The sequence below is a fragment of the Adiantum capillus-veneris genome, chromosome 25 (genome assembly GCF_014529385.1).
Source record: "Adiantum capillus-veneris isolate H3 chromosome 25, ASM1452938v2, whole genome shotgun sequence".
Classification (NCBI taxonomy): Eukaryota; Viridiplantae; Streptophyta; class Polypodiopsida; order Polypodiales; family Pteridaceae; genus Adiantum; species Adiantum capillus-veneris.
The window spans coordinates 78,316,356-78,330,222 of NC_140955.1; the positions used below are offsets into that span (position 1 = coordinate 78,316,356).

Below are 13,867 nucleotides of genomic sequence, written 5' to 3' on the forward strand. Positions count from 1 at the left end.
AAGGAAGGAAGGCCAAATTGAGCACTCCGAAGGCTTGCAAAGCAATGTTACTAGTTGGAATTGCTACAACATAGCACTGGAATTGGGGTATGTGTGGTCAATACACACACACACACACACACACTTTGTAAAGCTTGAGGTAGATAGAGAAGGGGCAAAAGGTTTCAACATAGAAGAACATGAAAGTTTTAATTAAAAAAATTCTCTTAAAGTGTGTGCATGCACACATTCTTGGTGTAGAGCGAACAGCCGTCTTTAACAATTGCAAGCTTTGGCAGCTTGTAATTAGCACGAAAGCGGAAAGAAAGAGAAAGAGAGAGAACTGGGGAGTTATGTTGGTCGCTGTGAAACTTGAGTGGGCATGTACATTCTTGGCACGCTCACGCCACAAAGGCGTATGCGAGCATAGGTGAGTAAGCCCGGGCATTTCCCGGCATCATCAGCCAGATACCCTCCGGTGATCGCGACACTCAATTACGACGTTCTTCTCAAAGATTCGTGTTGGCTACGACATTGGTGAGCTCTTCCGTATGGGGACAAAATGCGGCATCAAGCACTTTCCCAACCTCTATCGAGAGCGAGAGAGAGGCCTGGCTCTCCTCCAGCGTGGCTTTTCCATCGACTACCCTCCCACACACTCATCTAGAGTGGTTTGGCTCCGACAATTTCCCTCCCCCGACATCCCGACATCTCGGATTTCACTTAACAGGAGACAATCGAGCGAGAGCAGCATTGGCTCTCCTCCTTTAGCCCCCATCCAGAGCGGCCCGGGTCCGACGTAGTCTCCACAATGTTTCGGTTTCGATGGTTCTCCAGTTTCCAATTTTGGTGGCAAACACTGATGCAGACTCCAACGGACCATCCCAGAACAGATTTCCTACGATCACGGCTCGCGGACGGCACTTACGACCACAGGTTGTGCCTTCTATTTGGTTTTTGATCGACGTGCTTTTTGACTGACGAGGTAGTGTATGCCAGTTTCCAGGTGGTTTGCTCACAGGTTGCACATAATTTCTAGGGCAGGTAATCCATCACATGGTGCTTATGTACGATTGTGTGGGGCATTCCAGAGAGTGGTTATAGCAAGATCTTGTGCAATTTCATGGTATGTATGTACATGCAGATATAACTTCAGCTAGGTATAGCTTGCAGGTAGCAGGTTCACAGGTTTAGAACGGTTTTTGGACAGATACAAGTCCACAGAGCTACTCGTTTAGGAGTGAGCTAGTTTGCCAAGCTTTTGGCACTTCATGTATACCATTTGTGGATCTATTTACTGAGACATTGAGTGTCTATTGATGTTTTATGCGGTTTTTGGTGAGATTTTTGAGTCTTTACTCAGTTTTCAAAAAACACTATTAGATTTTTCCCAGATTCTTGCCATGCTTTCAGCGTATCTGCACTTTTACTCTTTAATAGTGGTCAAATTGACTCCCATTTTGATCGGTTTTGTAAGCTCGGACACAGTTTAGTGTTCTTCTACTCACTCTCGCAGGAGTGAGAGTTGCATATGCTCGTGTGGCTACATATTACAAGGGCAGTCACACAGGTTTCACAAAATTATTATAAATTTGTCCATGCAATTTTCTTGTGGGATGCATTTTGAGCTTGTTTGCTCACTACTTGCATATATGGTTATGCGCTTTACTCTTGATTTGAGTTATTTATCCCAGATTGTGCACCTGCGAAAAGAAGATCGTGGAGTTGTTTTATACATATGCAAGCATCGGTTTTAATGTGATTGATCATGGTTTTCATGAGTATGAATTGGTTGAGTAATCTCCCACTTTGTTGTTAGTTTGACATGGTTTATGGTTAAGTGAGTACACCATAGTTTGGTTTCTTGGCATCCATATAGCATACATGTGTAACAGTTCAGAGTCTACAATGATGACTTGTGAGAGATGGCGGTCTTGTAGTTGTCGATATATGTGTCGTTGACATTGTGGTCATGTAGGACACATCAGGCGCTTCTGTTTGAGACGTGTGAGGCAGCCAGCGGAGATCTATGCGTAATGAAGATAAGGTTTTGACACATGCTAGAGAAGTGGCTTCATATGCCAGTGACGGTGATGTCACGTTTGTCTTTATGGTTCCTCTTGCTTACATGTCTTCCAACATTAACACTTCTCCTCATTCGTTGCTAGATGAAGATGTAGTTTTCCACGTCACACCACATCATGACTGGTTCAACACCTTCTCTCGTGGGAGCTTTAGTTTTCTACATTTGGCCGATGGTTTGGCGTTTGACATTGCAAGTGCAGGAGATGTTTTCTTGTCATTGTCCAGTGGTGCATCCTATACGCTACGACATGTGCGCTATGTTCCTCAACTGAGACAGAGCTTGACCCGGTGAGCCAGATAGCAGAATGCGGGTGTCAAACATTGCTTAGAGAGAAGTCTTTCCAGATGCATTGTGGTATACGAGCAAGAGACGAGACATGTCTGCTTCGTAGGTGAGCTCCACCATGAGAGAGAGAGAGAGAGAGAGAGAGAGAGAGAGAGAGAGAATTTAGTTGTGCAAGACGTTCCAGTAGACTTTGTAGAGACAGAGATAGAGCGGCGGTGCTCTAGTGAGACACAACAGGTGTCATTGGAGTCTGTGCATACGGAAGTAGAGTGGATCTACTCCCCAAAGACACATGCAAACATGATGGACATGGAGTTCTTTCATATGATCATGCTAGAGGCTGATGAGTTGATACCAAAACACACAGTCTCGCCTATGGGTGAGAGGGACATAGCCATCCCAGTGTCGCATTTGACACATCCATACGCAATGAGAAGTCCTAATGATGCAATACATGTAGATAGCGCATGGGAGGCTAGGACAGACAGGTTTGTATAGATTTTGTCAGTATTCGAACATCTCATGTACCACCTACTAGTGACGAGGCCCGACCTAGTAGCTATAGGAGGAGCAATTGTAGTAGGGATTGTCAATTCTACGGTGACTGACAGTAGCATGATTCATTGTGGAGCTTTGCAGACTATACAAAATTTTCGGCAAGATATACATATAGGTTCTAGCGTGGATACGCATGCTCGCATATCCCTAGAGTTGATACAGCTAGCCGCATGGAGATCGACTAAACAAGCTACTAAGCCTAGGTTGAGAGAGTCTCTCACCAGTTTCTTTGTATATACTAGTAGTTTAGCTAGTAACACTCATTTATTGATGCATCGCCTTTAAGTGGGAGTTTGTTGGGGTAAAGGTGTTACACCTCTTCCCATGATCGGGCGGCCATCCGCCCACCCACTATAAACTCTACCTTATTCTTTATATACACAAAGAATAAGGAGATCCTACCATACTACTTGGAGGCTTGCTTTACCCACAGAGTGCTTCTCTTGCTTCTTCTCTTCCTCGCACCGTGCATACACATTCTCGCGCATGAGTGCACTCACAACATTTTGGATCGATCGGACCGTCTAATCGGTATGCATCTACACGAAACACAAATGGACAAAAACCGTTCATAGCACAAACGAATGAGGAGCATGTACGCAAATAAGACTTTTCATTTGAAACATTTGAAGCCTTTTTGGAATGAACGGGTGGACGCATGTGCGCTCTATATCTCTTTAGATCTTCATTCTCTCTCAAGAGCACATAGACTCCTATTGTCTACAGTCATGGGTGCTCTCTCTCTCTCTCTCTCTCTCTCTCTCTCTCTCTCTCTCACACACACACACACACACACAGAGAGAATTTATTGTTTTCTACGTAATCTGACTATCGTGTAACTTGTTTATCCTCTTAGGATTTTTTTAAGGTAATGCATTTTCTATTCTCTCCCAAAAGTGATAAGGCCACCTCTTTTTTGATGTTATTATAATTGTTTTCCAATTCAAGCGGAGGATTCCTCGACGCTACAAAGGAGTCACTATTTGCAACGCATGCGCTCCGTGTGGCGGAAAGCTCTCCTAAAGGGTGCAATTGCTCTACAATAGGCTTGCACAAGCTCTACAAGGATCTGCAGCTTACGTCCCAGCTGGCTTGCGAATGAACAAGCTTCCATGTCATTATGCACCTCCCCAGTGATTCATTTTGCATTTCTTTTACATGCCACCTTAATGTATACATAGCTCGCACATAGTTACCTCTATTTTGGTACATCCTCGCCCATCAAGCATCTCCAGAGGTCTCATTTGCACACAGTATGCAGCCACCTTTTCCTGACCCAAAAAAAAATGGTGTGCAATGTCTAAGTAGGAGAAGAAAGGTTGAGGGAGAGATACAGGAGAAGGAGAGATGGGTGGGAGAGCAGTAGAGCAGGAGCTATGGCCGAGAAGGAGAGAGCCTTTAGAGTCTTATTACTTTCATATGAGCCCCTTCATTGGCTTTTTGGAATTAAAGCTTTACGACCCTGAGCACTAAAGACCACCAAGTCTTTAACAAACCCCAAGCCATGGGATCGGCGACACGCAAGCCAAGCCCAAAAATAAAATATGACAACAAGCATCATCAGATGCTGTCCGATATTACTTTTTTTGGCCGAGTTAACTTTTTCTCGTTTGCATTCACAATATAAGGTTGTGTTTTTCCTTGGATGCCATCAAAAGCTACGCGCTTGCGTGGTTAGGGCAACAACCTATCAATGGGAAAGTGGTAGGTTTGAGTCACCTTGCGAGCATTGGCCACAGCCTTTTTTTTTTGGAACCATCCAACTTACCTTGAGATTTCCCGTTCGGCTTACACCGGTTGATCCCATCTCTCTAGCTTTATTAAATACCCCGTGGGACTTAGTGAGGTGGCTTCACGACCTTTCGAGTGAATAGCTACCCTCACGACCTATCAGTGTCATTAATATGTGAGGCAATGATCATTTACAATAAAATCAAATTAGTGCTTTATTTGAGCGTAGATTGATTGTTTCTTGTGAGTACGTCAAATTTTCTCATGTTCTCCCTATCGTTTCTGGGTCCTTTTTTTTTGGAACCGTCCAACTTCCACTCGGCTTACAGCCGTTGATCCCATCTCTCTAGCTTTATTAAATACCCCGTTGGACTTAGTGAGGTGGCTTCACAACCTTTCAAGTGAATACCTACCCTCACGACCTATCAGTGGCACTAATATGTGAGGCAACGGTCATTTACAATAAAATTAGTGCTTTATTTGAGCGTAGATTGATTGTTTCTTGTCAGTACATCAAATTTTGTCATATTCTTCATACTGTTTCCGGGTTGCTAATTACTTGTAAGATTCCTACCATTAAAGTTATGAAAATGTACACATTCTCAAAAGTTTATGGTTCACCACTGGTCTAAAGTAAGTTTTGACTTGTGTTGTTCTAATCCCATTCAATGCCTTTTCCACAATGAGGAGCTCCTCTTCCTCGATGGGGTTTTGGTGCCTAGTGCCTTTGTGGACGCCTTAAGGCCACCAAACCCCAATTGGGTCTAAGCAGGCAGAAAGTTGAGCTATGTAATTTTTGAGCCAAATTGATGAAACTTATTAAATATATCAACTATAGGCCTCCGCGCACACACACACACCGACACACACAAATGAAGTGATGTTTGCATATATATTTTGTAATTGATTGAGGTTGAGAGAACGTTACATGTTGAATGTTGAGCATAGATGTTGAAAGAGGATAAAACCTCAAATTCTTAAATCTAATTAAAAAAACTATATGGGGAGGAGAAAGATAGAAACAGAGACACTATCTTTACTTTCCTCCAAAAGTGGAAGCACTTGCACAAACTAAATCATACTTGTACAAACATAGTGCCTCTCAAACAAACTATACTTGCACAAACATAGTGCCTCTCAATCAAACTGTACCAATTGTGGATGAGAACCCCTCTACCAGTGAAAGGAAAAAAACCACAATCATGAGGCTTGTCAGATTAAGAATTGCGTGGAACAAGGTTAATAGGCAATCCCTTCATGGGACATGGCATAGGGTCCACAGTTATGAGCTCATTGGGATCCACAAGAGTCCATGAGAAGCGTATGACAAGATGGTGAAGTAGAACCAAGGCCTCCATCCTTGCAAATTCATTTCCTGAGCAATTGAAATGGCAAGTGGCATAAGGGCCAAACTTCCATTAAGGAAAAATAAAACTTTCTAAGTTGGCCATAGCATGCATCAAATAGTTCCGTCTACTTAACGAAATTAGCTGTGTTCTTCATCTCGATAAAGTTATATTTTTTCCTTTTTGAATGATATAGCAAGAAATCAAATTTAATAGCATGTCCAAGACAACAATTTTAAGAAAATTGTAAGCGTTGAATTATCTCTTTACTAACAAAGGGTTGTTTGTGTGCAAAGTTATGACTCGAACTCAAATCCAAACTCCTGCCATTTAAGTTATTCCTAACGTTGATTATTCCTTTAAGAGATTAGGTCTCCCCAATCTCAAAAATTTTAAAATCTTTTCAAAACATCTGGAGTGCATAAGTGAAGGGTGAGTTTAGGAAATGAAAAGACCATGGAGGTGAAAAGTCAAAAGTCTTTGTGTGCATATAAATAGAGATGGTGGAAAAGCAACTTATACATATTTATTTATTTTCTTAATTTTCTTTCCTCTATCGTTCTCAAGCCACTAGAGCCAATAGGGTCCCCCAATCTCAAAAAAATAAAAAATATTTCAAAACATTTAAATGCATAAGTGAAGGACAAGTATAGGAAACTAAAAGCCCCATAAAAATGAAAAGCCCATTAAAATAGAAAGTCAAAAGAAATTTATCTTTATATAAAAGAAGTGGTCGAGTGTATTTCTTGCTCATTACCTTTTTTTTTTGCGTTTCCTTCTCTTTATAATTTTCTTGCACTATGTAGATAGAGATTTCTTACATATGTAAAGTCGATGAAATCATATTGGTAGGACTCCGCTATGTAGGTTTAGTGTAATCCCACCATTTCTAAATGGAAAATTACACTAAACGTAAGTTTTTTTTACTTTTTTGGAATCTTTGGATTTGTAACCTTTTAATTTTTTTGAAGCCATTAAGAATACCTTTTATTTATTTTTTAAGTGAGTAGGTCTCTACAATTTATGAAAAAAATATAGAAAGACTTTCAAAACATCTAAGATGTAAAAGTGAAGGTTATTGTTAGAGTAGGAAATCAAAAGCCTCATGACAATGTTGTATGTTCCTTATATTGTTTTCTTTGTTTTTTCTTTTTTCTACCAGATAAGCGCTTTTGAAATAATAAGAGAGCCAAATAATTACATCGGATTACCCAAGGAAGGGGTAGAAAGACATTTGTTGCTAAACTACAAGCAAAAATTGACAACCTATAATCATATTTTGAACTTGTATCCCTCTGTGTGCTAACCCTTTGTGTCTTTATCCCCATGTTTTTTCTTCTTGTTAGACTTTCCACTATGTATGTATTAAATATCTTATTCTAGAAGTCATTATAGCGAAAATCAAGGCAACATTGGAAATGTTGAATGGGCACCTATGTACCTATGCCACGTGTCACAATTCGTCTCAAAACATCCAAGATGCAAAAGTGAAGGGGAAGAGAACAGGAAAGGAAATGCCTCATGACAATGGAAAGTCAAAAGACATTTTCTTCTATGTATAAAGAGGTGGTCTAGCGTGCATGCAATGGGCATAATGATCCTTGGCATTGCATTCCTTCTTTGTCTGCCTTTCCCTAGTGTTTTCTTCTTGTTAGAATGTATGAATTTTTGGAAGCCATCACAGCAAAAATCGAGACAACAATGGCAATGTTGAATGTGTGCACACCTATGCACCTATCCCGTGTGTCACATTCAATTCATTACCAAAGGTCTTGAAAATAATGTCAAAATTTTCCTATGCTTTGCAGAAAGGTACCTTCTATGTTTGTGCTTAAGGGTGTGGGTGCACTAGAACAAGTAGAAATCCATCACTTCGTAGAGCCTCATGTTTGATTCGCCGAATGCGCACACACACACACACACAACTCAATCAATATTAATCAATGCACTCTCTTTACCTGGGCACATCCTAGAGCCCCCTCCAAAAGGCACAAAGGTGTAAGGGACTGGTCCTACTCCCTCAAAACGAGATGGATCAAACTTCTCTGGCTCCTTAAAATACTTGGCATTGCGATGCGTTGAGTTAGTAGACCAATATAGCTGCTCACAGTTCAAAACTTAGCCATAAGTAACTTCTTATTTGTCTTCAAATGCACATACATCACAAATTGCACGGTTGCCGCAGACATATTCACACAACCACAAATACATGAATGACATACAACATAAACACACATCGCACATCATGAATTGATACAAATCTGAAGAATTCCTCAATGACATAAACATGAAACGCAAGCATTGACACATTATCACAATCATCAATGTGAATTGTTGTCCTCATTACAGTGTAAAGACCAAACATGCATGAAAAAGGGTGTGCATCGACACAATAAAGATGCCAAAAGTGCGTGTCAGCTTACAATCGCGCCGCTTTGAAATTCAAAAAATGCTTGTTGAGAGCAAGAGGAAAAGAAAAAAAAAAACATGCCTAGAATATTGAGAAAAATATAGTAAAAATTAGCTTGATTTTTTATTTTTCTTTTAGAAAACTCATAAAAAGGAATTGTGTATGTTTTTGATGCACGTAGATGCACACATGCACATGCACCTTCTTGATTTTGCCTTGCTTCCTTTACCTTCCAAGCTTTTGGAATCCTGAACCCACCAAAATCGAATTCCTTGATGGCCACCCTGAAGGCCCCTTGAACAGGGGGTTGCATTCTCAAGGTCTCTTGGACCACTCTCCAAGATAACTTCAGTTTTTGAATGTGAGCCCAGCTCAATGGTTCGTTCAGACCCTTCTCTTCAAGGATCTCTTTGTTTTCTGATCATTTATAACCAACCAAAAGAAATTACTACCTCAATCTTATGAGTGCATGTTGTGTGGTGAGCACGTGTGCACGTGCACACACGCCCCCATGAAAGTTTTCCCAAGAGACCTCAGAGATATGTCCGACGAGTCTATCTGTTTACTCAAAGAGGGAACTGGGATAACCAATCAACCACACTTGGGTGATCGGAAGATTATTCCAGTTTCCTCATCTTATTCACACACACACACGAAAAGATAGGTTTTAACATTATAGAAACAATCCAAAGAGACCCCAAAGACCTATCCGACGAGTCTTGAACTCAAGACCTGTTACTCAAGAGGGAACTGGAATAACCAATCTACCACGCTTGGGTTATAGAAAGGTGCTTCCAGTTTCCTCTTTTTATTCACATACATAAGGGCAAATTTCACTCTGCACACACACTCAAATCCATGTGTCTTCTTCCAGTTTCCTCTTTTTATTCACATACATAAGGGCAAATGCATTTCACTCTGCACACACACTCAAATCCATGTGTCTCACTAATGCAATAAAAGACTTCAATTAGAGCCATCCACGGCCTCTTACCTCTATATACAGCATCGAACATGTCTGGATTCAAAGCTAGAAATCTGCACACCATGGTGGTCACAACAGCGCTTGTGTCATGCCCAGCGAAGAGAAGCAGAAGGATGTTGTCTTTGACATCGTCGTCAGATAAAGGTAAACCATTTTCGTCAACATAGGTCAATAAGCAGGAAAGCATGTCGTCATCCTCTGAGCCCTTGCCTAAAGCTAGGTTCTGCCTTCTTTCATTGATCCAAAGTTGAAACCGTGCGCGTAACATATTTGCAGCCACTATGGCTTTGCTAAAGCGAGTTCCAGGTAACTTTATGGGTAGCTGTAAAATGCCTTTCATCATTGTAGTGAAGGGCTCCTCTAGCATTTCTTGCTCCTCTTTCTCATACCTATCATAATAATACAACGCCAATCGTTTTCCTCAATTGGAAAGACATTGAGAGAACAAGGCAATACACACAGCACCCCCTTGCAATTATCATTTAATCCTTGCTCAAAATTCAGCTTCCCCTTAAACTTCAAATCGAGAAAGGCATAAAACACTTGCAAGCAATGTTAGCTTGCATTAAGTCGATAAAACATCCTCCATAAACACACACAACCATTGAGATCAGGCCGACAATGCATCCAGTCAAAGATGTCGCGCTTATAAGGGCTTCTGACAAACAATAACGCAATTTTGTAGAACAGACTGTATGGGAATCTGCGAGTTGCCTGTAACCATCTATGATCCTGTATAAGGTCAATTGCTCCTCAAAATCTCCAGAAAGTAAATGCAGCTACCATACGAAATAACTGTCCTCGGTACAGGAAAAGATACACCGTTCACTGACAGCTAAAGCTAACATATGACAGGAGGAGAAAAATAAGATTAATGTAATTGTAAACCTTCCTCTGAAGCTGCACAATGGCTACTTATAATCATGAAATACGGATTTGTAATGTCAGCCCAAGCCTACTCTTTCAGTGTTTATCATAGAGAAAGGAGCCTTTTGATAGCTCATTTGAGACACCAATCAGCATTACCTTCAAGCCACAAATGAATGAAGCTAAGCATAGCAAAAGAAAGCTTCTTTTGTTTCCAGAGATATTTGAGAGGAGCTCCATGACTGGCAAGAAACACCATAGTGGCGTCACTGTCACATAGCGTATGCTGTCCTTTACCATAAGCATGAGCATCATAGTAACAAGGAATGCCCATTTTTGGGCTTCCCATCCCTAGTGTTGAACCCTAGTTTCGAACCCCTCTTACTAAACAAGATTCCCCTCTAAGCCCTGTCCCCGTTCCACGTCGTCCCAGCCATTCAAGATGTGTCCCATGTTACTATGCATTAAGCATGAAAAACTCCTTTCAATAACTTGTCATGAGAAATACCACTTCTATGTCTTACATAATCTTCTGGTAGATAACTCAGTCTCTGAATGCTCAAATTGTAACTTGATTCAGGTAAACGGAAGGAAAATTTCATTTCTCTAAAAGGTTGAGTACAAGGATGTGCCATTTGGTAATCTCTGCAAGAAAAAGACAGGTTTGTTTTGACATGGAGAAAGTACTGCCTACCATCTAATCCTCTCTGTGACTTTGCCTCTTCCGGAGAATGCAGTGTCTACCATCGAATCCCTCTCTGTCTAATCCCTCACGTGATTCTTTGCATTTCCATTAAATCTACTAAGTACACCCATGTTCTCGCCACAATGATTTCTTCCAAAAACACAACTGTAGGATAAGACTTGTTTCAAGCGCAATCAAGCCTCTAAAACACCTTCCAAGGTCATTGATGGAAAATTGCCTACTAGTCAGAGCCACACACGGTGATCTTCGGAAATCCCCATTTATATCGCTTGGTTTTCCACCTCATGCTTGGATGCACTTGGCCGGTTTGCTCTCGATTAAAAATGAAGAAAAATTCCTCAATGAGAATTTTTGAGAAAACCAAAAGAATGATTTTTACCCGCTGAAGTAGTTCTCAGAGATGACGCAAACAGGCAGACCCAGCTTCAAGATTCAGACCCAAACCTAAACAGAAAATGGGTACTCTTCACAATCCAAACAAGCAATAGAAAATTGATATATTACCTGCTCATCAAAAGCTCGCACGCAATGCCAAATGCAAACCGCTTCATAAGAGGAAACACCTTCACTTCAGACTTCCCTTGCCAATGCTCTTCAAGAAAGCCTCGTACGCTCCTATCTGTCTTTCCAGTATATGCCTGAAGAGCTTCTGGCCGCAAGAACGTCATCATAGCGCTCCGAATGCGCTTGGCCGCATCGCCGTTTAAGGCTATGAGGGACCTCTTCCCAATCACAGTAACTACACTACCAGGCCAAGAAACATGGCACAGCTTGTTCTCTCCAGTGAAGATCATCTTGTTACCTGAAGGATTGGAAGCACAAATGGTAGGATCGCCGATGAGATGGGTCTTGAAGACTTCGCCATAAGTGGAGACACGATCATCGATGAATTTCCAGGACGTGTTGCACCTCTGCGTGTTGAGGAAGTGGAGGGTTTCGCCAATGAAAGGGAGGCCAAGGCTGCCGGGGGGCAAGGGCAAGAGCAGCTGTTTTCTGGAGGTCGACCTCCATAACTGGAAAAGAAGGCTGAGGAGGAGGGTTAGTGCGCCGAGCAAGAGGGCTCCGTGGTAGTCGATGGCTTCTGGAGGGAGAAAGAGAGAGCCGATGGAGGTGGAGTTAGCCATGGCGAGGCACACTTTGAACGCTTGAGCAGAAGAACGAGGGAGACTATGAAGCACAAGGCTTTTGGCGTCAAGTGCAATTGCGCATCTTCAAACGAGGGTGACTACCTTTGGCGGGATATTCGGTGTTCACATTGAAAACGTTTGCGACGGCCGTTCAGATCAGAGTAGAATACATGTATTATTATTGTATAAATCTACATCTATCTATACTATTACTATTATAAAAAGGGGAGGGATCCCCCCTCACACATGTTATGAGCACCTTCATCCGGCTTGTGTGTCGTGCAGCTTTGACAAAAACACGAGACAACGTGCACACAACTGAGAGAGAGAGAGAGAGAGAGAGAGAAGCAGTGGAAGGCCGCCGACCATACTAGTAATAATAAGGCAGCATTTAGACTGGCCGCTCAACTAGCTCACATAGGGGCGAATTGTTGCCGTGGCCACTAGTGAGCACCAATTGGTCAACAAAATCCTAAACAATTTTTGGACCCACCATTTCAACGGGCAACACTAACTCCTCGGACGTAAGAGTGCACAAAAACAATCTGTATTGTTCAAGCTATGGCCTATAGGTGTGGATCCATGCAATTTGGCCACACGGTCTTATGCTAAGAGAAGGTTCAAGTTCTCGATTCACCACAAACTTGCACAATGTGAACTGGAAGGTGGAGGACTCTCTTTGATTGATGTGCGTTGAGCAGGTAGTCTGAACGAGCCCTAAAGGTGCATTGAGACTATTGAAGCCCACCACTCCTTCCAATCCTCTTATAGCTTCATTCGTTCATATAGGAAGCCCATGCTAAAATGTGCCTTTCTCCTTCTCCTCTATAAGATGTTTTAACATGCCACGTCAAGATTCTAGCCAAAGGTATTCGCTCAGATAGGTGCTCAGGATGGAAAGCATCAAGTGAGGACTCCCCTCACTTATTCCAGAAGTGCCCAACGATTAGAGGCCTAGTAGGCAAATGGATTCAAAAGACATGGAAGATAGGGTTCTTCAAGAACAATTTATTCTTAGGAGGAAAGGTGATAAAAAGTCAAGCGCTCCTAATTACGTACACAAATTATTAGATTTTGCTACTTCCAGCAAGTTTGGAAGGCGATTACGTACACAAATTATTAGATTTTGCTACTTCCAGCAAGTTTGGAAGGCGAGAAACCGTCGGGTTCTTAAAAATGACTTTTCAAAAGCGAGCTTCACAAAAATTGTACAAGAAAGCAGAGAAGTGATCGTTGCCTTTGGAAGAAGGAAGAACTTAGACGAGTAGAATCGGGCCATTCTCGTTGTCATGGCCACAACTAGATAACGGTGTTGTGTAAGGAAGCAAGGGTAATGGCTCATCTCTATCTTGGGCCAAGTAGCTTATTTATGTATTGTAGGATCCCTCGAGGCTCAACACGAGCTTGAGGTTACTTTGTACACTTCTTTATGGATAATTTAATACATCCACTCACAATTGTGAGTTTGACAGAAAACAAAAAAGATATTTTAACATGCCCTTTTTGGGTTGTAAAAGGCCATAGGGAAGGTTGAGAAAACGTGCACCTTTTGAGCCTTTGATAGAGAGGTTGTCTACGGTGAATAAGTGCCCTCTTTGATTGAAAAGGAAGGAAGGTTTTAGAAAGAGTATATCTTCTTTGTATAATGTAAATGGGTTTTTTCACCATTGTAACTTCGTCCTTTTATTTAATGCTCACTTAACTTTTTTTTTTTTGTCTTTGTTTAGTTTGTAAATGGATCCCTTCATTTAAGAACCTAATGACTTTTAGCTTTTTTATTTGAAACA

At 41.5% G+C, this 13,867-nt stretch overlaps 1 protein-coding gene across 1 annotated transcript; it reads right to left on the reverse strand.

Annotated features, from left to right (window-relative positions):
- Window positions 1–5,518: 5,518 nt before the first annotated feature.
- On the reverse strand, window positions 5,519–12,145 carry LOC147425143 (cytochrome P450 716B1-like). Its single transcript, XM_086500530.1, has 5 exons — window positions 11,458–12,145; window positions 9,390–9,769; window positions 8,625–8,812; window positions 7,944–8,085; window positions 5,519–6,014 (listed from the first exon to the last, which is right to left on the reverse strand). The coding sequence occupies exons 1-5, from the start codon at window positions 12,075–12,077 to the stop codon at window positions 5,857–5,859; spliced, it is 1,488 nt and encodes a 495-aa protein (XP_086356656.1). The 5' UTR covers window positions 12,078–12,145; the 3' UTR covers window positions 5,519–5,856.
- Between the last annotated feature and the right edge of the window lie 1,722 nt (window positions 12,146–13,867).